The 23539-nt window shown below is 51.0% G+C and overlaps 14 protein-coding genes across 14 annotated transcripts; 6 read left to right on the forward strand and 8 right to left on the reverse strand.

Annotated features, from left to right (window-relative positions):
- Window positions 1-104: 104 nt before the first annotated feature.
- MRET_2876 (amino acid permease) lies at window positions 105-1796 on the forward strand (the record flags this gene model as incomplete). The annotated part of the gene is made up of 1 exon (XM_027629503.1): window positions 105-1796. One exon carries the CDS (start codon window positions 105-107, stop codon window positions 1794-1796), a length of 1692 nt encoding a protein of 563 aa, XP_027485330.1.
- Window positions 1797-2074: 278 nt separating this feature from the next.
- Window positions 2075-3124, reverse strand: MRET_2877 (uncharacterized protein; the record flags this gene model as incomplete). The annotated part of the gene is made up of 1 exon (XM_027629504.1): window positions 2075-3124. The coding sequence occupies one exon, from the start codon at window positions 3122-3124 to the stop codon at window positions 2075-2077; it is 1050 nt and encodes a 349-aa protein (XP_027485331.1).
- Window positions 3125-3359: 235 nt separating this feature from the next.
- Window positions 3360-5270, reverse strand: MRET_2878 (uncharacterized protein; the record flags this gene model as incomplete). Its single annotated transcript, XM_027629505.1, has 1 exon — window positions 3360-5270. The coding sequence occupies one exon, from the start codon at window positions 5268-5270 to the stop codon at window positions 3360-3362; it is 1911 nt and encodes a 636-aa protein (XP_027485338.1).
- A 169-nt stretch (window positions 5271-5439) lies between these two features.
- Window positions 5440-9444, forward strand: MRET_2879 (PH domain protein; the record flags this gene model as incomplete). Its single annotated transcript, XM_027629506.1, has 1 exon — window positions 5440-9444. The coding sequence occupies one exon, from the start codon at window positions 5440-5442 to the stop codon at window positions 9442-9444; it is 4005 nt and encodes a 1334-aa protein (XP_027485339.1).
- Window positions 9445-9449: 5 nt separating this feature from the next.
- MRET_2880 (small subunit ribosomal protein S12) lies at window positions 9450-9953 on the reverse strand (the record flags this gene model as incomplete). The annotated part of the gene is made up of 1 exon (XM_027629507.1): window positions 9450-9953. One exon carries the CDS (start codon window positions 9951-9953, stop codon window positions 9450-9452), a length of 504 nt encoding a protein of 167 aa, XP_027485636.1.
- Window positions 9954-10074: 121 nt separating this feature from the next.
- Window positions 10075-10866, forward strand: MRET_2881 (uncharacterized protein; the record flags this gene model as incomplete). The annotated part of the gene is made up of 1 exon (XM_027629508.1): window positions 10075-10866. The coding sequence occupies one exon, from the start codon at window positions 10075-10077 to the stop codon at window positions 10864-10866; it is 792 nt and encodes a 263-aa protein (XP_027485627.1).
- A 61-nt stretch (window positions 10867-10927) lies between these two features.
- On the reverse strand, window positions 10928-11805 carry MRET_2882 (elongation factor 1-beta; the record flags this gene model as incomplete). Its single annotated transcript, XM_027629509.1, has 2 exons — window positions 10928-11504; window positions 11726-11805. 2 exons carry the CDS (start codon window positions 11803-11805, stop codon window positions 10928-10930), a joined length of 657 nt encoding a protein of 218 aa, XP_027485262.1.
- A 237-nt stretch (window positions 11806-12042) lies between these two features.
- MRET_2883 (PHD finger domain protein) lies at window positions 12043-13437 on the forward strand (the record flags this gene model as incomplete). The annotated part of the gene is made up of 3 exons (XM_027629510.1): window positions 12043-12286; window positions 12318-12490; window positions 12529-13437. The coding sequence occupies 3 exons, from the start codon at window positions 12043-12045 to the stop codon at window positions 13435-13437; spliced, it is 1326 nt and encodes a 441-aa protein (XP_027485582.1).
- A 70-nt stretch (window positions 13438-13507) lies between these two features.
- Window positions 13508-13849, reverse strand: MRET_2884 (peptidyl-prolyl cis-trans isomerase; the record flags this gene model as incomplete). Its single annotated transcript, XM_027629511.1, has 1 exon — window positions 13508-13849. One exon carries the CDS (start codon window positions 13847-13849, stop codon window positions 13508-13510), a length of 342 nt encoding a protein of 113 aa, XP_027485261.1.
- Window positions 13850-14075: 226 nt separating this feature from the next.
- On the reverse strand, window positions 14076-14647 carry MRET_2885 (nuclear transport factor; the record flags this gene model as incomplete). The annotated part of the gene is made up of 7 exons (XM_027629512.1): window positions 14076-14091; window positions 14132-14187; window positions 14218-14253; window positions 14289-14390; window positions 14418-14489; window positions 14531-14590; window positions 14627-14647. The coding sequence occupies 7 exons, from the start codon at window positions 14645-14647 to the stop codon at window positions 14076-14078; spliced, it is 363 nt and encodes a 120-aa protein (XP_027485382.1).
- Window positions 14648-15327: 680 nt separating this feature from the next.
- On the forward strand, window positions 15328-16905 carry MRET_2886 (aspartic-type endopeptidase CTSD; the record flags this gene model as incomplete). The annotated part of the gene is made up of 1 exon (XM_027629513.1): window positions 15328-16905. One exon carries the CDS (start codon window positions 15328-15330, stop codon window positions 16903-16905), a length of 1578 nt encoding a protein of 525 aa, XP_027485259.1.
- Window positions 16906-17041: 136 nt separating this feature from the next.
- Window positions 17042-17776, reverse strand: MRET_2887 (uncharacterized protein; the record flags this gene model as incomplete). Its single annotated transcript, XM_027629514.1, has 1 exon — window positions 17042-17776. One exon carries the CDS (start codon window positions 17774-17776, stop codon window positions 17042-17044), a length of 735 nt encoding a protein of 244 aa, XP_027485539.1.
- A 95-nt stretch (window positions 17777-17871) lies between these two features.
- MRET_2888 (transcription initiation factor TFIID subunit 2) lies at window positions 17872-22602 on the reverse strand (the record flags this gene model as incomplete). Its single annotated transcript, XM_027629515.1, has 1 exon — window positions 17872-22602. The coding sequence occupies one exon, from the start codon at window positions 22600-22602 to the stop codon at window positions 17872-17874; it is 4731 nt and encodes a 1576-aa protein (XP_027485286.1).
- A 170-nt stretch (window positions 22603-22772) lies between these two features.
- MRET_2889 (mediator of RNA polymerase II transcription subunit 7) lies at window positions 22773-23531 on the forward strand (the record flags this gene model as incomplete). Its single annotated transcript, XM_027629516.1, has 1 exon — window positions 22773-23531. One exon carries the CDS (start codon window positions 22773-22775, stop codon window positions 23529-23531), a length of 759 nt encoding a protein of 252 aa, XP_027485285.1.
- Window positions 23532-23539: the final 8 nt, after the last annotated feature.

Genomic DNA, 23539 nt, shown 5'->3' on the forward strand with positions numbered 1-23539 from the left:
AGGCATTTCTTTGGTCCCAACTCCATGCCTGAAAAAGGGTAAAACTATTTGACGCCCACATAAAAAAAACTTTCTCCATTGAGTCTCTTGTGCCAAGAAACGCGATGCTCTCTGGTCCTTGGGCAGATGAGAAGAAGAATGTGTATGAAAATATTGCAGACGAGAATCCTAAAGTGGTAATGAAGGACGTAAGTCATCTATCTGAAGCTCTGGACGACGATGATGCGGCTCTGGCTAGGCGTGTAGGCCATCGATCTGAGTTTGCTCGTGAGTTCAAAAGCTTTTCAACCATTTCGTTTGCATTTGCCATTATGGGGCTGGTATCCTCAATTGCAACAACATTTGCTAGTCCATTCTTACTTGGTGGACCAGCGTCTACTGTCTGGGCATGGTTCATTGGCTCTATCTTTAACATGACGCTGGGAACGGCGATTGCAGAGCTTGTTTCAGCATACCCATCCTCTGGTGGCCTTTATTCTGCTAGTGGTCTACTAGTTCCTTATAAATACCGTCCCACTGTTGCTTGGATTACTGGTTGGCTTAATCTAACGGGTCAAATTGCAGGTATCGCAGGCTCCGAGTGGGGTCTGGCTCAAATGATTTATGCTTGGGCTCATGTAATATCTGACAGAAAGTTTTCAGCATCCAGGAATGCTACAGTGGGTCTGTACTATGCCCTTTTATTTATTCATGGTTTGATTAACAGCCTGGATTCCAAGACCCTTGCCCGTTTGACGAGTGGATATGTTGTGGTGAATATTGGTATCACGTTCGTTATCATCATCACACTCCTTGCCACGACGCCTCTGCATGAAATGCACGGTCCCTCGTATACATTCGGCACCATTATCAACCAATCTGGCTGGCAGGGCCAAGGTGGAACAGCGCTCTCGTTCTTGTTTGGTCTGTTGTCTGTGCAGTTCGTCATGACGGACTATGATGCCACGGCACACATCTCGGAAGAAGTGCATCGAGCCTCTATCGCTGCACCTGTGGCTATCACCGTGGCCGTCGCAGGTACTGGAATAATTGGCTGGCTGCTCAATATCGTACTGGTGATTACATCTGGCAACATAGTACATCAAAATGTGGATGACATGCCTGGTGGTCTTCCCATGGCACAAATCATGGTGGATCGAATGGGTAAGGTCGGCTTTCTTGTCGTGTGGCCATTCGTGTGCCTTGTGGCATTTTTTGTCGTCACAACAGCCACACAAGCCAACGCACGTTCCTTTTATGCGTTCTCTCGGGATCATGGTCTGCCAGATTTTGGATTCTTTGCTAAAGTGTGGAAACGCACTGGTACAACGGTCAATGCTGTATGGCTCGTGATTTTTCTTTGCATTTTGTTGGGCCTTTTGGGCTTTATTTCTCAGGCTGCAATCAACGCCATTTTTGCTTTGGCGGCACTAGGTATGGATGTTTCGTACCTGATCCCAATTGTCTGTCGCCAGATCTTCCAAGATCATCCGGAGGTCAAGTTTGAGCCTGGTCCATTTACATTGGGTCGTGGCTGGTTTGGTCGTCTAATCAATATTACGGCTATTCTGTGGACCATATTTGAATGCACAATTTTGAGTATCCCACAAACGCTACCCCTGAAAGCCACTGAATTTAACTACTCATGGGTTATCATGGTGGGCGTCTTGATCCTTTCATTGATTTGGTATGTGGCGCATGCTCATCGTCATTATCACGGTCCTCGGAGCACTATGCCTCCTGAACTTCTTTCCAGCCTTGAATCGACAAATGAAAAACAGGAAAAACAGGACGCTTCGTCCCATGCACCGGAATAGGGTCAATATACCAAAAGGCTCGGACGTTGATACTCATGCTCCGGCCATACACGGCGCGCATATACCAGCCATGACTGTGCTCCTTTGACTATATTAGGATAGAAATGTTTATGCTTGGAGGGATTTCTAATGAAGCTCAATAGAGGTTTGATGTTGATGGCCTTTTACAAGCTCAAATGCGATTGGGAATAGTCTCCATTTCATGCACCGTTTCAAATGCGGTTAATTTTACAGGTACGCAACATGTATAACCCGAAGTATCAGTAGGCTGAATCATGCTACGCATCAGGAAGACGAGATTCTAGGTGCTTGATTCGGTCCTCAAGCCGAGCAAAGTGCGTTTCCCAGGCCATGGTTTCCTGTTTCACGCGCTGCTCTACCGCCTGTTCAAATACTTCGTTGGAACGCTGAAGAGTTTGAAGCAGTGTATGGCTTGCACGTATTTGATGCTCTAGCGTAGCCTTAAGTGTCCGGCTATCGGCCAGAGAATCGAAAAAGTCAGAAAAGAGGGATAAGAACTGCGCCTTTTGCGCCATAGGTGAACGAGGCGGAGCCGATGCCAATTCGGCATCAGAAGCATCCGTGACGCGACCTGAATACTCGTACGCTGGAAGCATGCGCTCTACATTTACACGCGGCGTATGGGGATCCATGCGAACGGTATGATAAGCAGGCGAGGGCAATGCGCCCTGAGGTGGAAGGTGCAAGCGTGGCGTGCCTCCGGGTGTCGGAAAATAACCTTGCAAGTCTTGTTGGTGCAGTGCAGTGGGTAGTTGGCGCTTACGTGCGTCTTCATTTTCTGGCAGACTCTCGCGTCGACTCGCACGGAACAAGAGTGAAGGCGGCGGGAGTCGCGCGTCACTACCAAAGTGATGCTGCTGAGGCGGAGCACTGCGCACAGATGGTCCCATTGTGTCTGCTTCTGGTACTTCGCCATCTCTGCTAGGGGTAAGATAAAGGTTAGGCACTTTTTGCATGGATTTTTCGGCTCGGCGCTGTACAATGGTTGGGTAAGGTGCAAGAGTCGACCGATGTTCCGACAGAGCGTCTGGACGCGGTGAAAGCCTTGGTTCCAGGCGTGGACCTTTCCGAGGAGGCTCTATTGCATCAATCGGATAACGTGGCAAACGGTGAGAGGGAGAAGTTCTTGCTGAGTTTCCCCCACCGTCTGCCGACGAGGCGGATAAACTTGGACTTCGTGCACTTCCATGTTCAGGTTCGATTAGAGTCTTGCTACCCGGCGAGGTGACACGAGGACGCTTTAGGCGGCTCGCATCTTGCATAGGGGGAGGAGCCAATGTCTCTGACGTCTCACCACCCTCCAACATCAGGTGGCTGTTTTTTATGGATATGACGAAAGGGAATTATGGCGCCGCACGTTTTTTCTGAGCAAATATATTTGATATGGGGCCTAACTCCAGCTTTTGCTCCACCGGCTAATGCAAGGATTGGAGGGTTCCAATAATTATTTTTATTTATTTTTGTTTTACAGGGCCCCACTATGTCGTAACGAACTGACACGTGGGGGTCATGCAACTACAGGTACCGAGGAGCCCGCTCGTATCATTCGTAAAGGGGATGTGAAATAAAAGGGTCATACTCCATGGATGTCATGACATGCGTCCACACAGTATCCCAAAAGACGCGTTCGTCATCGCTCAGAACCGCAGCAGTGTTATCTAGCATATCTTGTAGATGTTTGGCATCGGCCAACACTAAGTGGTAAGCATCCGATGAGAGAGAGAGAGACCATATAGCTGCTAATGCTACACGCAGCTCCTGTTCACCTTCAGGAGTCCTCTTGGTGGCTCCACGCATCCATAGTGCACGTACATATTGCCATAATACATTGGCATCTTGTGCGAGGCTTTCACTTCCACCATTGGCTGGCGCGTGCATCAAGGCACCGCCACAAACGCATCCGGGCTGCATTGGCAGCTGATGAATTTGACAAATCCATGCCAATCCCTCATCAGCCAGCGCTTTGCGAGCATAGATCCGTGCATGATCTAGAAGTTGGCCCTTTGCCTCGGCGGCAGGCGCGTATTTGGCTACCAGCACTTCATGGCACCGTGTCAGAGAAATGCGCGACAGCTCCATGTACATTGATGCGCGGTGTCGCGTTACACTAGTTGATGTATTTGTAGCAGGTGCCACATGTGTCGTTTGTGTATCTCTGGGCACCCAAGTTTTCTCACCTTGCAAGTTGCGCGCCACCGATGCGGATCCAGGTGTTTCTAGAGCTGCCACAGCAGCACGGACACACTTGGACGCGCAAGTGCACAGACTCCATGCATGCTCTGCCGATACAGCGTCAACGTGGGACGCGAGCAATTTGATACGCAAGCGAGCGAGGTCGTGTGCATAATCACCCAGATCACAGAGGCGCGATACATTTTCTTCGTATCGTTGTACACGTGCCTCAGCTTCTGCACCAAGACGTACGGCTGTGAGGGACTGCGAAGGCGGAGGTTCAGCGAGAAGAGCAGCCGCACGTTCCTGGATAGATGTTTCTAGGGCCTCTAGATCGGCGAGCTGCGGCCAGGCGCCCCATTCTGCGGCCTGCTCCATCGCCATGACCTGCATCCCGAGTGCTGCCATATCCAACGAACGAATTTGTTCGTCCCACTCGTTCGTGGGGCTTTGTGATGCACCGTATCCAGGAGGCAGGGACTGCACGTACTGTTCAGCACGTTCTAAACCGGTGCGGGCCATACTAAGCACACTTTCTAGTTCATGGGAGTCATGAGTCTGTGGCAATATAGCCAAGTACACATTGACTTCATCACACAACGATTCAAGCAAAGAGGATGGTGATACAAGGGATGTCGTATATTCTGCCGCATCGTCGTCCTTATCATCACCAATGATCGGTCCTTTCATGTGCGCAGCGTTGGGATCCGTGATGGATACTAAAGCCTGCTGCAGGACGAGCTCTTGCCCTTGAATGACCTGCTCAAACCACATTGCCGCAGCCATATAAAGCGATGTAGGCAGGGTCGTACGAAGCTTGATCCCAGCACGCTCGGCCGTTATAATACAAGCTGCATCCATCTCTATAGTACCCCATTCATCGATGAATTCTGCCAAGGCCTGCAACGCATAGCCACCATTGGACAAGACATCCAGTCGCGATGCTGAGGGAATGCCATCAGATGGCATCGGCGCTCGTTCAAGTGCCTCGACATACAGTTGGCAAGACTCGATGAGCGTGACAAGTGCATCAGGTGGTAGGTGAAATTGGGTGCCGAGCACATACTGCACGCGTGCCGCGTTGTACCATGCATCGACCGACGATGGTCGAAACTGAGCTGCCTGTTGATATAAAGAAAGTGCTTTGACATAATGCCGTTCAGCCTTGGCTCCCACGCTGAAGCGCTCTCCACGCTCATCTTGATCAACACCTGCATCCATACATGACTCGAACGATTCTGGCTCGCGCTGCTTTCGAATCTCTTTTCTGCGTGGTGGCATCAGATCACGCGTGAAAGTGGCCAAAGTGCTCTCGCTTCTGCATGCATGCATTAATGTGGAGGGCATGCCAAAACAGGTGCAGCGCCCACATTTCTGGACACAAGGTGCTTTGTTACGCTGGTATCAGTGGACGCGTGTCTCTCACGCGTCCAGCTGTTATACTTTTAACATGACACCAGATGCGAGACAACATTGTTACTCGCTGTCAGCGCATCCTCACGCGGACCATCCGCTGCGACGAAAAGTGCTGGGTCCTATTCCGTCTCATGTCGCTTCGAACCAAATGCTGTTGGCCGAGTTGGAGCGTCTCGGCTTGGCAAATAATGCGGGACTAGGTGCATCGGTGCCCCTAAGTGATGCAAATATGATATTCTCCAAGAGATGGAATCCACGACGTGCCATGCGCCAGCGGTCAGTAAGGTCGAGCCAACGCCTTCCTCGATTACCTCGGAGAAAGCGACGTGGAAGCACATCGATCGTGTCTTCACCTTCATCTCCCCATGAAACTCCAACATCGCCACTTTCGACTATTCCCGAGGGCCTCCCAGCCAATGCCCCAGTGTCTCCCACCACCCCTTTGCCTGTCCATACACCACCATCTGACACGGTCCGCTCCAAGCACCGTCCACCTTCTATCCACACGCTCACGCCTAATGAACAGTCATCGAGCTTGAATTCTCGAAGCAAATATAGCGATACGGACTCGCTCTTCTCACCAAGGTCTCATCACCGGCATGCATGGCCACATCACGGAAAATTGAGGCGCCTTGGTGTATTTTCGCCGCATTCTGCCGCTACACCTTTGGTCTGGGATGAAACATGGGCTACCACCGAAGAACTTGACTCTGAAAAACTAGACGAAGAGGAAAGGAAAAATCTCATCTCCCAGTTGAGTATCACATTTCTACATCAAAAAATGTTGGGCGACTCGTTCGAGGTCGGACGTACTTTTTTCGAGCAGATCCTGAAAGAAGAGGCGGAAACAGAAGTGCCAGTATCCGCTTCGGCGCCTCCTTCCATTCACATGTCGCCATGCGCAGCCAAACCGCTCGCTTCCTCGCGCCACGATAACCGTAATGAACTGGTGTCCAAGCCGAGGTTCTTATCGTCTAGACCCAAGCGCATGCCCTTCGGAACTCGCCCTAAAAACGATCAAGCTCATGTCAAGTTTGCACTGCCAAATGATTCAAATGAGATTGAGGACCGGACTGGATGGGATGCGATCCGACAAAAGTTGGAATCAGAAGGGGCAGTATCCATACACACGGGCAGACCCTCGAACACCATGCTTGCTCTTGAAAATGAGCTTGATTCGAAACGTGCTGAGCTAACTGAAATGGTGTCTAGCTCACATTCATTAGAGTATGGCATTCCACATGCACCACCCAACGTGTCTCCTCCCACCATCGACACGAACAACGCAAGTACTCATGTTGTGCCGCTCACACCACCACATGAGACGGACATGCCATCTGACGACAAGCGGCGGAGAAAGGGGCATCATTGGATTCCCCATCCCACTGTGCCACAATGGTTTCATGACAGACAAAAAGCCCTCATGGGACATAAAAAGGTAGGCGGACAGTCTGCGACGCCCTACGCTGAAACTAGTCATTCAAAGTCCAGTGCCTCACTCGAGACATTAGCCGCTGAGCCGACTTTGGACGAAGGCGTTCACAAAGTATCTGAGAAGATCACGATGGAAACCGTGACGCGAACACCCACGCCACCCAGGCCTTCCGACTCCTCCCTTCAGCTAAAAAATCCCATTGAAGCGCACAATGAAATCCACATTCCTTCACCGCACCGAGTGGCCGAGGTCGCCCATACCTCGACCACACCGATGCGCCTACCGCAGTCGCTAGAGGACGGATCGATTCCTGTTGGTCTTGGCGATCAATCGCCGCCACCCGTGGACGAAGTGCTCTCTCGCCCCATCGTCGCTCCTGTGCCCTCTCCTGCAACACCGAACGACCATGCATGTCTTGTACTTAAACGCGATCGCATGCTGGTCAAGGTCCAGGTGGCTACAAGTGATGTGATGGGTGCTGACTTTGACGAGTTCGAGGCACGCCGCTACGATGTTCGCTCGTTTCGATGGGCCGAGTACGTCGTCATACTACGTCCGGGGCGTCTGGAGTTGTGGAGCGAATCCAGTGTATGCTCGCATGTGCTGGGTGATTCTGACCGACTCAAGCTCAGATACAGCGTATCGTTGCGGCCTGAAGAAGCAACGCTCTCACTCTACTCCGAGACAGATCGCCTTTTGTGCCTAACTTGCCCACGCCCTCTCGGGACCATGGGCCGTCTTCCCTTTCGGCGGCACGGCTCCATGATTTTGATTCTTAACGCCCGCACATTTACCGCTGCCGCCGACTGGATGTGGCTCTTATGGCGCGAATTGGGCGGGTCCGTTCCGCCTCACGTATTCGTCTACATTCCTGGCATCTCGATGCGTGTACGCGTTCCCATCCCCAAGCTGCCTGACATCCATGGTCTATCGCGTGAGTATGACACTGTGTTGGACGTACCAAGTCCCACACCTATCGAGGATTACGAAGAGTATATGCCTGCTGCACTACTTCGAGAAGCTCGTCGACTCGTCAAAGCTGTGCCGCAATGGGCCTCGCTCGCTGAGGATATGAGAGCGCGTGGCCTCTCGCCAACCCTTGCATGGCGCTCTGGCACCATCTACAACTGGGTCTTGTATGATCACACGCCCGAAGGTGCGAAACGGTACTGGAACGTCCTGGTTGGTGCTCTGCTAACCAATCGTCGACGTGCCCCTGTTCTGGAACTGGTTATGAACAACCATTACCCCACACATGTCTTACATCCCAGTGGGCATGCGCTGTCCGAGCCTTGCGGTGTTGAGGGATTCGTTGGGCGCCTGCGAAATGTATCAAATGTTGCGTCGCGCGTGTATCTCAGTGTACATGATGGCTGCGTGTTCTTGTTGCGCGAAAGTTACGCGTGTGTCCCCGACGCGTTCACTGGTGTACCTTTAGGACCTATTCAGGGTGCTACGCGTAAAGAGCGATTGTCCGCACGCATTAAGCAGTTTGAGCATTACGAGCGCGTGCGTGAATCGTACCAGATTCGACACAGCGAAGGGTTCATCGACTTGCGCGATGTGTGCGCTATTGGCCATGTGGAAACTGGTATCGTCCTATCGATCGAGCTACAGCGTCATATGATGCAGTTAGGTCAAGATCCCATCTTGTCTTCCGCTTTGAAGAACGCTCAGTGCGTGCATGACTATGATGGCACACGCACAGCCATTGACCGTCGTTTGGAAAAAGTACTGCGCATTGACAGTACGTCCCGGCCTATGCGACGGTTCCAGCTCTTCCTGAACAACGGTCGAGAAGTTGTATTTGAATGCGCTAGTCCTTCTCTCGCATGCGACTGGATCGTTCACCTGTTTATGCTCACCGTATATTGGCGCTGCCGTCAAAAAACCGACATTCGCATGCTTATGAATGCCTCTGGCAACCGTCGCGAGCATCGATACGGGGCTGCTTACGTCGATGACTTGTCGCTTTTGTCACTACCATATTTGTGGAATTGGTGCCGCATCGATCACTGCCGTGCTGTCAATCTCATGGGCCACTTGTTTTGGCGCACCAATGCACGACATCCTTTTCGCCGTCGTGTATTTGTGTTGTGCAATGGTCAAATACTTGGGTTCAAGCTCATGTCATCGACGCGGACATCAACTTCGCGCCAAAACGAAGGTATCGTGTACCGCCACAAAGGCGCGCCCATTCTGCTGCGAGACGCCTACGTGTACACGGGCCAAATGAGCGATCGTTCCTCGGATTTGCAAAGCAACGAATTTTCCATTGCCCGATCCAGGAATGCAAAAAAGCACGAAATCTACGAACAACTGCCGCGGTTGTACCGAGACGGCCTCACTAGCTCCGAGTCTCATGAAGAATGCTCATTCGTGTTGCATGTCCGGCGAAAGCCTGATTCTGCCTTGCCCACACATTTGTCAGGTCACACGGCGCCTTCTATTGCACCGCGCGACTACACTGAATACATGTTTCGGGCACGCACAGTGCTTGAGCGCGATATTTGGGTTCGCCAAATATGCATCGAAATCGAAAAGATGGTGCGCGCAGATCCTAAGCGCGAAGAGTCCATACGGCGGTTTGGTCGCATACATTAGACTAGCTACAAAGCATCCTTAGGCTTCTTGGCTCCGTACTTCGAGCGCGACGTTGTACGGCCCACCACACCGCCAAAGTCTAGTGCACCACGCACAAGAGTGTATCGTACACCAGGCACATCCTGAACACGCCCACCGCGCATAAGCACCACGCTGTGTTCCTGTAGGTTATGTCCTTCTCCTGGAATATACGCCGTTACTGTGCGTCCATTGGTGAGGCGCACACGCGCCATTTTTCGTATAGCCGAGTTCGGCTTTTTTGGCTTAGTCGTGAAGATCTTGGTGCACACGCCCTTGACAAACGGGCAACCTTCCAGGGCGGGCACACGGTTGACCGGCGGACGATGCGGTCGCCGGGCACCTCGCATCGCTTGTTGCAACGTCACATTCCATACGGGCGTCGTAGTCAGTGTGCGGTGCACGATTGGTATATATTGCACAGGCCGTGGATTCTGCCGCACAGAACTGCTCGCGAATCCTGCAGCAACGCCCCGTAATGCTTGCCACATGACGTCGCCGTGGAAGCAGCGTCTGCCTCGGCGCCAACCCTCTCAGGAAGATCGCTATCACGTGACTCAGTGGAGGAATGCTATGGCTTAGCTCTGTGGGCCTCAACTGCAGGTGGGTGTCATGAACAGTGAAGCTGCAAACGATGCATCTGCGCCGCGGTTTCATGGCGCTATAGCTTATACACTACAAAAAGATGCTATATCACGGTCTCTCGTATGTACTGCGCCAGATTTAGCACAGGTGCATGGTGAGGCGTTTGCTGCCTGTGTCCCTCTAGCATCCCGGCTAGGTGAACAAGCACCTGTCGGTCGAGATGCGGCCGTACTGTGGGGTGCAGATACAGCCATACATGACATACCAAGGAAAATTGAAGATCAAGTATCATCTCTCCTTCCATCTTGGTATCGCATGTGCAATCCTGTTTGTACACAGTGCCATGTTCCACTGGTGGGAGGCTGGACAGCAACGCGCGTGCCGTACTATCGTCGTCGTCCTCGCCAAATCCGTCACCGGAATAATTCCAAGTCTACTTATTCCGCATGTACAGCGACGGCATGCACCGTATGTAAACATCAACAACCCATTGCCAAACCTGCCAGCGCTCGTTCTTTTTCCACTGTGCGACAACGGCAGCGACAACGAGCCTGTATTTTGGCAGGCCAAGTAAGTGAGGTAAAACCATCACTACAAACGCCATCTCAGAAGAAGAAAGACGCGGCAATACCGCCGCCTGCTCCTGCTCCTACCCCACCTATACCCCACTTGGCCATACCACCTCCAACGACAACGAAACGCAAAGCGCCCGACAACAAAGCAGGTCTGCGCGCCCTGCTGCAACAAAAAAAGCAGAAAGAAGAAAATGCATCCAAGAAGCCGACGAGCAACTTGGCTCACTTTTTGCAGCAATTGTAAACGAACATGTACCAATAGAGTAATGCAATACTAATTTCGCAGGCTGATATTGACTACGTACTTAGAGCTTCTGCATAGCAGCGATGTCCGACGACTGGACGTAGTCCTCAATCTCCTGAACACGCTCCTGAAGGTCGTCCATCGAGACCTTGTCGTCCTCAACGACAAGGGTGATCTGAAGCTTGTTCACACCGTAACCGATGGGCACAAGCTTGCTGGCACCCCAGACAAGACCGTCCATTTCAATAGCGCGGACCTCCTTCTCGAGGGCGACCATGTCAGTTTCATCATCCCAAGGCTTCACGTCGAAAGTGACAACACTCTTAGCAGGAGGACGTGGGCCCTTAGCGGCCTTGCGAGCCTCGTACTCCTTAACGCGCTCAGCCTTAATGCGCTCAGCTTCAGGGTCAACCTCATCCTCATCGCCAAAGAGGTCAATGTCCTCGTCATCACCACCCTGGGCAGCGCTGAAGTTCAGGAGCTCAGCAGCCTTGCTCTTGTCACCCTTCAGGCTGGCGTGCTCAGCCTCGAAAGACTTGATATGCTCCTGCCAGCGCGAGATGTTAGGGTACTTGGCGCTGTCGACAGGCGACTTGATGGCCTCATAGACGGCTACATCCGCCTGGGTAGCCTCATGACTGCGTTAGTTAGTACAGTCTCTTTGAAAATACATATGCAGCATCAATGCTGATCGCAGGCTTGCACATGGTCAGAAAGTTTTGTAATGAGAAGCTCGTCAAGGCAGAAAGCGCGGTGTCTTAAGCCGCTGGGCTCGGAAACACGGACCAAAACATAGTTCATCCTGCCTTGCACGCGTATACGACACAGCAGAGATGCAGCATTTCACATATATACATACCCATCAATGTACGACTTGGAGGAGAGGAACGACTCAAACTTCGAGAGCGTGTCGGCGTTGGAAAAATCGGGCAGCGACATGTCGTATAGTCGGTTGTGAAGCAAAATGTCCCAGCTGCGGCTGATCCTTTTTGGCTTTTGCTGGTTATACGTGTCCACGTAGCTCGGCCGATGAGCACGCTCGCTTTATCACACGTGTCTCAATCAGTCAGCCTCCACTATTTGGTGGAGGTACTCGAGTGGCGCACGCCGCAGATAATGCGTTAGGGTGAGCGTCCGTCTAGCTTTGCGTGTGCGAATTTGGGGTACCCCTGCACGATGTTGCCGCCAGAGTATCCTGTCATGTATGGAGTACCCTCAGGGATGCATCCAGGGATGACAGCTTCTTTGGAAAGTTTACATCCTTTTTTCCCACAGGCAAGAATGCCTGAGGCACCCTTGTCTGAGGACGACTTGGCATTTTTTATGCTGCTCGTGACGTACTCAGACGCCTTGGATGCCCTGCCGCTTGAAACAACCCGGAGTTTCTCCGACTTACGAGAACTTGATGCCGTTCTTGGAGGTATGTTGGAATATTTGTACACTGACAACAGCCCATTTGGGATCACTTACGCAACGACTGCAGCATCTTGCGTCAGTGATCGAAAACCCTGATGTTCCCCCGAGTGAGCGTCTAATGATTTTAAAAGAAGTGGCAGAAGAAGCCCGAGCGTATAAAATGGGCGGCGAGGACAAGATTCGCGTAGCTGTCAACATGTCAGATATGGTATGTTACTTTAAATCAATTATAACTAACGCGAGCAGCTTGCCTCTCACACAGAATACATTGACTCTCTTTTACGCTCTCTAACTTCACTTCCAACCCTAGGCCCTTATGTTCAAGAAAGTCGTCCCCAATACAAACATTTGAGTGATCTAAGCGCATATTCTGTCCATGGGGACCCATATTCTAGTGGCTCAAACACTCTTAGTGCTAGCATGGAATTGAGTGCGGCAAACATACACCGTCACTATGCACCTTATCAAGAAATGTCGTCTAGCCGTGCTCGTGTTGAGCGTGATCCACCAAATGCCTCTCGTGTGAACAAAAAACGCAAAACAATGCCCCCATCAGTGGCTTCGAGATCGGAACGTGGTGCTGCGCCAGGTTCCAAACGACAATATGATGACATGGATCATGGCGAAAGCAGTGATGATCAGGGCGAGGCATACGAGACTAGCGCTGACAGACTCATTCGTCCCCATCAACGTGCCCGGACACGCGTGTCAGATCACGATGCACCAACTAAGCAACAGACGGCTACCTGGAGTGGTCGCCGTGCAGTGGATGGCTCACTGTCCAAGGATGGTGCATCACAAGGTGAAGTGCATCGTGGGTCGGGACGTACTCGACCTAGCAAGACTACTCATGCCGGCTCAAGTGGTAACGAGCAAGATGACCAAAGGTACTGCTTCTGTAATAATGTCAGCTATGGCGACATGATTGGTTGTGACGACGATGACTGCGAGCGCGAATGGTTTCACCTTGGCTGCGTTGGTCTTTCAAAACCCCCACAAGGAACCTGGTATTGTGACGCATGCCTTGAACGACGCTCGCAACAATCACGCGCCAAGACTAAGCGCAACTCAAGGCCAAGCCGTGGCGTGACGACCACCGCAGTAGTGCCAGACCATCCCGCTTCGGCACGTCGCATCACCAGCACAAGACGGTGAAGCGCGGTCCTTTTATTACTTCGTAGTATAACTAATGCAAGCAGAAAAAACTATTTTAGTCACACTACGTTCAAGCTGACTTGCCGTTGATTGCAAGGAGCTCAACTTCGAAGACGAGCGTCGAGTTCGGAGGAATAATTGGAGGGAAACCACGAGCGCCATAGGCATAGTCAGGCGAGCAGATCAGGTTGGCCTTTTGACCGAGCGACAGCTGCTGCACACCCTCGTCCCAGCCTCGAATCACCTGACCCACTCCGATCCTGGTACGGAAGGGTTGACCACGGTCACGCGAGGAGTCGAACTTATTGCCGTTCGACTGAAGCTTTCCAACATAGTGCATATCGACCGTATCACCAGGCTTAGGGAAAGTTTTGCCGTCACCTGGAGCAATTGTGTCTACTTGGAAGCCCATTTTCAATGTGGTGGGAGAAGGTCAATTGGCTTGTGCGAGACAGCTCAGCTTTTGTACCGGACGCCACAGGTTTCTCATGACGTGTCCAAATTACTAATCATCGAACCCCATGGAACTGACCTCATCCATCTAGGCGTGATGCCCGGCTGGCTGAGTCTACACATCGAACTCGTTCAGATAGGCCTGATGCAGATCATATAATAAGTCTACGCTAGGCAACTATTAATTATCCGTAGTTCAAACTAAAATTGTTAGCATAGAAATCACAAGTATAAAACGTACCGGAAGATGTCATTAAAGACGTAAAACGAGCCACCCTCGGGGACCAGCGTGAAAAGCTGAGTGTGAATTCAATTTAGAGCACATACCTGGCTGAACTTGAGCGGGTTTTGGCCATCATCGACCTGTCATGTTAAAATTTTAGGTATTCGATACATACCAAGAGCATGCCAGTTACGAGGACCACCAAGCTGTTACCATCACCCGTCGGCTGCGCATCGCGCGTGTCGACCTTGTGCTGCACCTTTTGAAAAGGCAAGCTCTGTAACGTAAGTAAAAAAGCACATACGACAAGCTTCTCAACAATAGCCTGTGCACCTTGGGTCTGGGCACCCTCAAAGGTGAGCATAGAGTGGGGACGCTAAGCGGTTAACATAATTCAAGCCAGGCGTTAAAACGTACGTAGAGAGAACCAAGTTGCGAACGATCGGTGTCGAACGTCGAGTAGTAGAAATCTGTGAACTAGAAGTATTAATACCGCACGGTATACCAACGTACTTGTTGCGCGACTTGCTCCATGGTTGCAATAGTACAAAGTGCTACGGTTGTGTTACACACATGGTCACGGCATCGTCACGTCGGCCGATTGATAATAGTGGAGGGTGGAGAAGTGCAACACCGAGATGCACAACTATGTGTGTCATAGTTGAATCATAATGGCAAGCCGCGAACAGCCACTATTGAAGAGGCATTTGCTGATTAGCACTTTTTGAAGAGATGGCATCGTCCACGTGTCTATTGCCGCTTTGCGACTACGGCACAGGTCTCCCCAGGAACGCCCTGGGTCAGGGACAAGTCATCGTAGATGTTACACAAATCTCCTGTACATGCTTGACCATCCAGCATGAAGTCTTGTGGAGTATGACACCGCCCTTAGATGTTACTATCCCCACGGCATCTGTCAAATGGTCTGAAAGAAACACATGTGTAGGTATGGAGAGTAGAGTGAATGCATGGGACGGCTGCTCTAGATTGTATTAATGCTGCCGAACGACGCATCCTTTTTTCTTTGCGTACGACCACACTCTTTAGCGTGTATTACTTGGGCGAAGGAATTATTTTTAAACACTGCTTTCTTTCAAGTGACCCACAGTCTCAAACAAAGCATTCTACCTTCGTTTGTCCAAACAATTACCACCTTCGTTCGTTCCTCGCGAAAACTTTCTACTAACTTTGCAGATACAATCGCTTGATTCGGTATGGTCCAGATTACCAGCTCTTGTTTCATCCCTCTTATTGCACTGATCCCGACTTTCCTCAACGGGATTTTGAGTGATGTAACTGGATCATCTTACTCACCACTCTCGTTTGTCAATGCGGCTTCTACTCACTCAGACAATTCTACTGACTTGCAGGCCGGTCTCATTCACATGTCACTAATGAGTGATGTGGATGAAGACGATGCAAGTTTTGTTCATCCGTGGATTAAACTTCAACAACACATGAATCATGGTAAGCGTCGTATGGCCCAAATGAAGGGCATGGATTCTCCTTCAAAGGAAGAAATGCTGGATGCTGTGAAGCGTCGTGAGCTTGATGTGCGCCGTGAATCTGAAGATGATGCCAAAATGCTAGATTTTCGTCTCCCACGGATCAAATCCAAGCCACAATCCATCAAGTCTGACGAGTCAAACACGCGGCCCAAGCGTCGTGACTCCCGCTTTGATGCTGCGTCGCCCTTTGGCTTAAGCCCACGACGCGCAGGATTCTCGTCCACGGAAGCCAAAATGCAGAGCTCATACTCTGTGACAAATGCACCTGACGTGTCCGCCAAGAACACTGAAGGCTTGGCTATTGAAGCAAACGATGTGGGCTATTTTGTGGAAGTCAAGATTGGTTCATCCGACACGACTTTCAAGATGCTTGTCGACTCTGGTTCTTCAGACACATGGGTAACAGGTACATCTTGCAAGAACTGCGGTCCTTCCTCCCGTCAAAAAATGGGCAAATCTTTGTCTCAATCGCTCAAGACCACGAATGACAACTTCAAGATTTCGTACGGCAGTGGAAACGTGGGCGTTACTTTGGTCAAAGATTCATTTTCCATCGCTGGCCTTTCGCTTGACACTTACACGTTTGGTATGGCTAGCTCGGAGTCAGACGATTTTGGTGCTGACAAGATTCCATTTGATGGTCTTATTGGCTTGGGTGGTAGCAGCTTGAGTATTACGAAACAAGACACTTTGGTCGATGCTCTTGCTAAAGCCAACAAGATCAACAAGCCTATTGTTGGAATACGCTTAGGTCGTGCCGCTGATGGCTCAGGAGGTAACAAGGGTCAAATTACATTTGGTGGTGTCGATCAGTCGCAGATTGACGGTAACTTGAACCAGGTCGAAAATCAATCTAAGGAAGGTTATTGGGCTGTTCAGGTTGACAGTGTTTCACTGGACTCGAACCAGGTAAGCGGCAGTTCAACTGCTGTTCTTGACACTGGTACGTCACTTATTATTGCTCCAAAGTCGGCAGCAGACAAGATCCACGACGCCATTCCTGGCGCCAAGTCAGATGGTCACGGTGGTTACACTCTTCCGTGTACTACTCGCAAGAAGCTATCTTTCAAGATCTCAGGTACCACCTACACCATGGATTCGCGGGACTTACTTTTCGCACCGAAAGACTCAAACAACTTGAAAGGCACATGCATCAGTGCAGTATCTTCAGGTGAAACCATGGATGGTGCCAGTTGGCTGCTTGGCGCAGCGTTTCTGAAAAACGTGTACTTTGCGACCAACTCGGACGCCAACCGCATTGGTCTTGGTAAACTTAAGAATTAAAGTGTTCATCTCATTCTTTCCCGGCCTCATGGGTCCCTAACGGATAGACATTTCACGCACCATGATTCATTTTCTTATTAGTAGATTTGTATAGACTATGTAGCAAGCCATTTTTTTATCGTGCTCTTCAAAAGGCTCACTTTCTGCTTCGGTTCTTGCGAGCACGGGGACGCTGTTGCTGGCTGATGGCCTCTTCGGGAATCCAAGACTCATCGTACGTTTTGCCGTCTTTATTGGCAACGGGTGCTGGGGTCTTATCCTTGCGCTTGGAAGAAGACGTCGAGATATTGGCACGAAGAGTGGGCTGAATATATGAGACATACACGTAATACGCCACGGCACCCACTAAGCCAGCCAAAAACAGGTAGACGGACAAGAGCTCGAGGTCCCAAAGGCTCTGAGGCGGCTCTTCGACCGTCACGGAGCCACGGTAAAGAAGAACATTGTACTTGTTCAAAGATGACTTGTCCGTCACAGTGGCACGAAGTTCAATGTCCAGTTTTTGAGGCTTAAACTCCGAATGAATATCGTACGGTAGTTGAAGAGGCTTTCCGTTCGTAAACTGTACGAGCGGATCATCGTGCAGAATCCTGTTGGTCATGTTGCGCATGATGCGCTTTCTTTCGCCATCTTTACGAGCAGGATCCAAAAATGCACCTGTCAGCGAGTTCACGGCAATAGCGCGTTCTACACCCCGAGGCTGCGTAAACGTGAACACTACTCGGGTTGACTGACCGTTCTTCACAATATTGAAGGGATTATTGGGGAATGTCGTGATGACATTGAGCTCTGGAGCTTCCTCGTGAGCTTCAGCCCTGACAAGAGCAAGCAAGCCTAGGAAAAAGCTCAGCAAGACCAAGATGCAGTGCATGATTGTGAGACGCAATGCCTGCGATTAACCGAATCGGTTTCTTCAACGCTTCGCGTAATTCCTTGATTACGTAGTCGTCTACTGACCCTGCTTTCCTACGTGTAGGCTTTGCGTACTGCGCGAATTTCTTGTTGGTATACCTTCTCAAATGCACGGGCGATGTCGCACACGGGCTCGTTGCCAGCATTAAAGGTGAAGCAGTTCGTCAGCATGAGTCGTATATCTGCATCAAGGGCATCAATACTGTCATACCGATCAGAGCGCAGCTTATTACCAATCAAAGTCAAGTCGCGGGCATTTTCTTTGGGAATCACGTCAAAATAGGTTGGAATGTTCAACGCGACAGGATCCACAGCGTACAAGAACAAACCGCCAGATGGATGCTGTTTGAGGCGACTCATCATGCTCTGCAGAGATCGCTTTTGAGAATATTCGAGCTTGCGCTCCATGGCTCGACTCCATTCTCGACGCCAAACACTTGATACAACTTGTTCCATGAGTGCCGGTGCCGTGCCTGGTGGATTGAATTGGCGGCAATTGCTAAACATGAGGCGCATGTCTGCTGCAAAGTCACCCATGGTCTTGTATTCACCACTTTTCAGTTTTTTGTCAATCTTGCTGAGATCCATCGGGTGCTTGATTTCGTCATAATACGTTGGTGCTCCATCACGAATTGGATCGATCGGGTACAAAAAGATGGATGCCTCTGGCGTCTTGGTAATAACTTGAAGAACAGACCGAACCTTTTTAACATTTAATGGCGTTTCATACTCGCCTGGTAATACAGGGTCCTCGCTAGCTGACTTGGCCATTTGTGGGTCTGTCTTTTCAGCAGATACCTCGTCTTGTCTAGGTGCTTGTTCAGCATCAGAGCGCTGTCGCTTGATTTTTAGGGGAGGCCGAGGTGGGGTTTCTGCTGCAGCTCTCTTCTCGCCTTTGTGACGGTTCAGCTTAAGAGTGATCTTCTTAGGCGCCACCTCTGCAGGGGGCTTGGGTTCTTCGGCGCTTGTCTTCGAGACCTCGGGTCGCGAGTCCGACTCTGGCTCTTCTGTATGCAACTTTTCTGCCCGAGCTGCAGCCTGTTCCAAAGTTTTACTGATGCGATTCCACAATTGACGAAAAGCCGTCTCGGAACGCGAAGCTTCATAGTGGATCCAGGCTTTTGGGTCAGGTGTATATGTTTTAGCATTGCGAAAAATTAGATGGATATCGTCGGCGAACTGGAATCGATCACGGTACTGACCCGATTCCAATTTGTTCGACACAGAGCTTAGATCCATCGGCTCCTTGATAACATCAAAGTAGTCAGGCGCTTCATCACGCACAGGATCCACAGGACGAATAAAAGGCTCGCAATGTTTGTTGGCCATAAGTTTTTGTATGCACATACGACACGCACTCAAATCCGATGTAAACATACCCATGGCTTGACCAGGCTCAGGAGCCTTGGGTTTTTTCGCTTTGGCACTCTTGGGCAATACGACACGCAGAGTATGCGGAGCCGTTTGCTTTTCACGCTGCGGGGCATTCTTGATCATAAGACGAATGCGCATAGCACCTGTCTGCTCACTACCAGATGAGGCGGCGGTGCGATCAGCAGGTTTCTTGGTATCTTCCACAGGCTTGAACAGCAATTCTGCTAAGCGCAGCAAAGCCATGCGTGTTCGAAAATTTCCTTTACTAGACTGGAATGCGGCCAGAAAGCCATCCCGCACAGAGGCAGAACGTCCAATTTCACGCCGAAACACCTTGATCATTTGCTCATTTTGTGCAGCCTCTTCTGCTAGCATAGCTTCCTGATCAGCATGGTTGGCCGAAGGGTCGCCTTCTTGCAGCATCTCATGGCGCTGGCGTGTTATGCCTAGCTCACCCATGGCCACTGCCACGGCCAATGCATCGCACAAGCCACGGGCTAATTCCGTGCGAACCACACGGTCTTCATCAGAGGCCAACACAGCAAAGTAATAACGGGTCAAGACCTTGTGTTGAAGTCCATGAAACAGGAGTAGCGCGTTGAAGGCCGCCATACGCACAGGTGTGAAGTTGCCCTCACGAGTGTACTCAACAAATTGCATCAGCTCCAAGGGTCGAAGATTGGCAAATACAAGGGCCTGTTGAAAATCAAGGGCAGCGAGTGTAATCACATTGTGAAATGATGGTACAAGGCGATCCAGCGCCTGAAGACGCTCGACTTCCTGTATCGCAGCGGAACGCAGCTGCATTTCTTCAGGCGTGTACGACTCATCGGCATGTGTTGAGTATCCAACCGTGTCAACAGGAATGAGCGTGCTGGCCAGCGCATTGATAATACTCGCCAAATAGTAGTCGTCGACGAATTGGTTGGTAGAATTGTCATTGTAGCGCAAAAGATAGACAAGAAACCTCTGTACGATCGGCAAGGCCCGGCCTCTGTGGTCACGCACGCGAGCAATCGCATGAATTAAAGCGCGGCGCACAAAATAGTCCGTCATGTCGCTAAAGTTGTTGGGTTTTGGAATACAGAGAGCATCCATGGACGTCGAGTCGACCTCATGGGGCACGTCCAAGCAGTACATCGTTCGGAATAGCAGGAGCAAGTGAAAAAGACCAAGCAAGTCGAGGTGTGGCAATGCGCAGTTGGCTAGTCCGTACGCCGCCTCAGCCCGAATGCGATGAAAGTATTTTGTCACTAGGACCGTTCGTGTCAGCATACTGCTGGTAATGAGGCTGGGCATTTGACTCAGAGCATGTACAGCTACAAGCTGAGCCACAACATCTCGATCACGCTGGAGCTGCGATACCCACATATAATCAGGCTGCTCAAATTGAATCTGAGCCATCCATTCAAAATCAGCATCGAGACGAATCCATTCGTATGGCGCCGAGGCCATAATAGCTTCGTCTTCCTCAGTCCAATCAGCCACGCGCCAGCGCTTGCGTTCTTCTTCATCTTCCCACATACCGAGACCAAAGCCCAGATCAATCATACCAATAGCCTCCGCTGCGTCTTCATCACCTGCTGCGGCTGCTGCGGCAGCGGCTTGACGGGCTTGGAATCGTTTCGTGTTTCGGCGTACACGCTTGTACTTGGTGTTAAAAGGTACATCGTATCGCTGATGTTCACTTTTTATGTCAAGCACATGCTCATAAGGTGTGCCATCTGCTTCATGAATGCGAACAGTCATTTGGCCTTCCCAAAGCGAGACGGGATTGGATGCCAGTGCATTCTCAGGCTGTGCTTGGGCATAGAGATGTGCGGGAGATTCTTGGTGCACATGCATTTCAATCAATAGCTTCTTTCGGTTGAACGTGGCGGTGCATATAAATCGGGGGCACCCACTGCCGTTGATCCATTGGTCCATAAAAAGGCGTAAATCAGCACTGCTTACTTTCTTGCAGGTACGCAGAAAACTGTGTGTCCCAAGAGCATTGTTTGACATTTCTCCCGTTATAGCCTGCAGAAACACCTTGGGAATCACACGGCCCAAGCCCAATGATGCGCCCATTTTGCACAGGCGACGGTCTAAAAGGTAAAGAACCAGTGGCGCCTTTAAATTGACAAAAGACAAGAGCTGTGGATCTAGTGGCTCGTCACGGCCTGCTTGGTACAAAGGCGGCATGCCAATGTCCCAATGACATAGGCGATCACAGTCTTTTTTCATTCGGAAGCGGTACTCATTGTTGCCCAGCAACCATCGCAGAAACATGGATGCGAGGTATTGGCTCAGACCATGTATGAGCCAAGTATCAGCCCATGTCTTTTGGATGATATTTATACCGACCCATTGGAATGCAACGGCATGGCTCAGAATGTGGCGGTTCTCAAATGCCTGATCAATCACAGAGGGCGGATGCAATAAATCACTGGAGCAAATAGCCAATGTACTCGCCGTGTGACAGTCTTCATGCGTGCCGTCCACGAACACAAGCTTAAACGAGCCAAAGGGGTATGAGCCGTACTCGCTGCTGATATATTCAATGGCTTGCCAAGCGAACTGCGTTGTAGAACGAAGTTCATGCTCATGTTCCGGTAAACAAAATGACAGGGTCTCACAAGTCTGCAAGCCAGCAGGCGAGAGGCGTGTCATAACAAACGGACCAGCACAAAATGCCACATGCTGCACGGATGTGGCGACTTGCTGCGTGTAGTAGAACACGGACTTTTCTGGGTTTTGAGGATGCATAGCATGCTCAGTGAGCTCACCTGACGATATCACGTAGATTTCAGGCGTCTCATCATCCAGATCACCCATGTCCACCGACAGGCGACGCGGCACCACATATTCCAGCTCCCAGGTGCATCGGTCCCAGAGCGAGTCTAGACAAGGCACCCAACATCTCGAGCTGTTCAGACCCAATGGACGCGTATACATGTGCGGTACGCGGTACGGTGCATCGGCTGTAGGCTGAATGACCTGAATCGCTTCGTGAACATCCTCGAGGACATAGTCGATCCGAATCGTCATCATAGAAAACTCTTCACCATCTGCGTTTCCTTCTGTGCCAGAGGATACGCGCTCTGGACGCAAATGGTCTGGTAGCGAGATGCGCAATTCACCCTCAGCGCCCTGACTCGTCGCAGAAAACAAGTCGCGCTTCAGCTGGGCATGGCCATGAATATCAGAGAGCGCAAGAGACTGGACAGCGTCTGTGTGCTCAAATCTGACCTCTTGCCCATTGCACAGCACACGTTGAATGTCCATGCATCGGGCATGGAGATAGATGTGACGCAGCGCGACATTGGACGGCACAATCGTCAATTCCGTAAACCCTGCCAGCACACCGCTAAATCCAAGCTCTAGGGCCACCTTTTGGTGGCTGAGTGTGAAGCCGCGATCCGCTTGCATCGCGGACACTTGCGGTTAACTCGTCCAGCAGCGCGGCGTCGGTACTGGGCGGCTGAGTCTCGCACCGGAAGATGTGGGTGAGCGGATGGCCACACCCAGACACATAGCACGTGACTGAACAGGCGGAGGGACAGGCCGCGCCGCTGGTGTCTGACCAGCGACCTGAGGAGATGGCTACGGAGACAGGGACGGGCGACGCGCCCGAGGTGTTGGCAAACACGTCCGTGTTTCCGCCACCGCCATCGATGTACAAGATGTTTACCAAGCAGAACGTGGCATGGCTGGCGGTGCTGAGAAAGTATAAAGGCGAGGCGGATTGGACGCATATGGACGCCGATGCGCGCCTCGAGGCACAACGTAAGGTCTTGCAGCAAGCCGTGGAAGGCGAAGATACACTGGCAAATCATATACCCATGGATGTGGACTTGGAACGAGAGCTTCTCCCTCCTCGTATCGACTGGATCGAAGAGGATGGTGGGTACCAACTTTTTGGCCAACGGTGGCCTATACCAGACATGGCGCCGTCCCTTGACCAGCTAGGCATTCCGCGATACTTTCCAGAGGGCTCTTTTGATCGCAATGAAGCACTAAACAAGCTTTTGCGCACGCTTTTGCAGACTTACTTCGAGATCGTGTGTGATTTATTACAGCCGATTCGTCCCTACGATATTCCCGTGCCTGCCCCAGAGGCCCATACCGGAGCGCAGACGGCATGGATTCCTTCCTCACATCTAAAAGAGCGGATCCAGCACATGGAAACGGTGGTCATCAACTTTCAGTTTCTGTTGAATGAGTTGCGTCCCGCTCAAACTCGCACGGAGCTCTCAGCCCTGCTCCGAAGCCAATTGTCGGAGCGACGCCAGGCAACGCAGTATATCCGGGCCAAGTGCCAAAGTATTCGCGATGAAATAGCGCGTCTGGAGATGTAAATATGTAT

This window comes from Malassezia restricta, chromosome V, assembly GCF_003290485.1.
Source record: "Malassezia restricta chromosome V, complete sequence".
In the NCBI taxonomy this organism is placed as follows: domain Eukaryota; kingdom Fungi; phylum Basidiomycota; class Malasseziomycetes; order Malasseziales; family Malasseziaceae; genus Malassezia; species Malassezia restricta.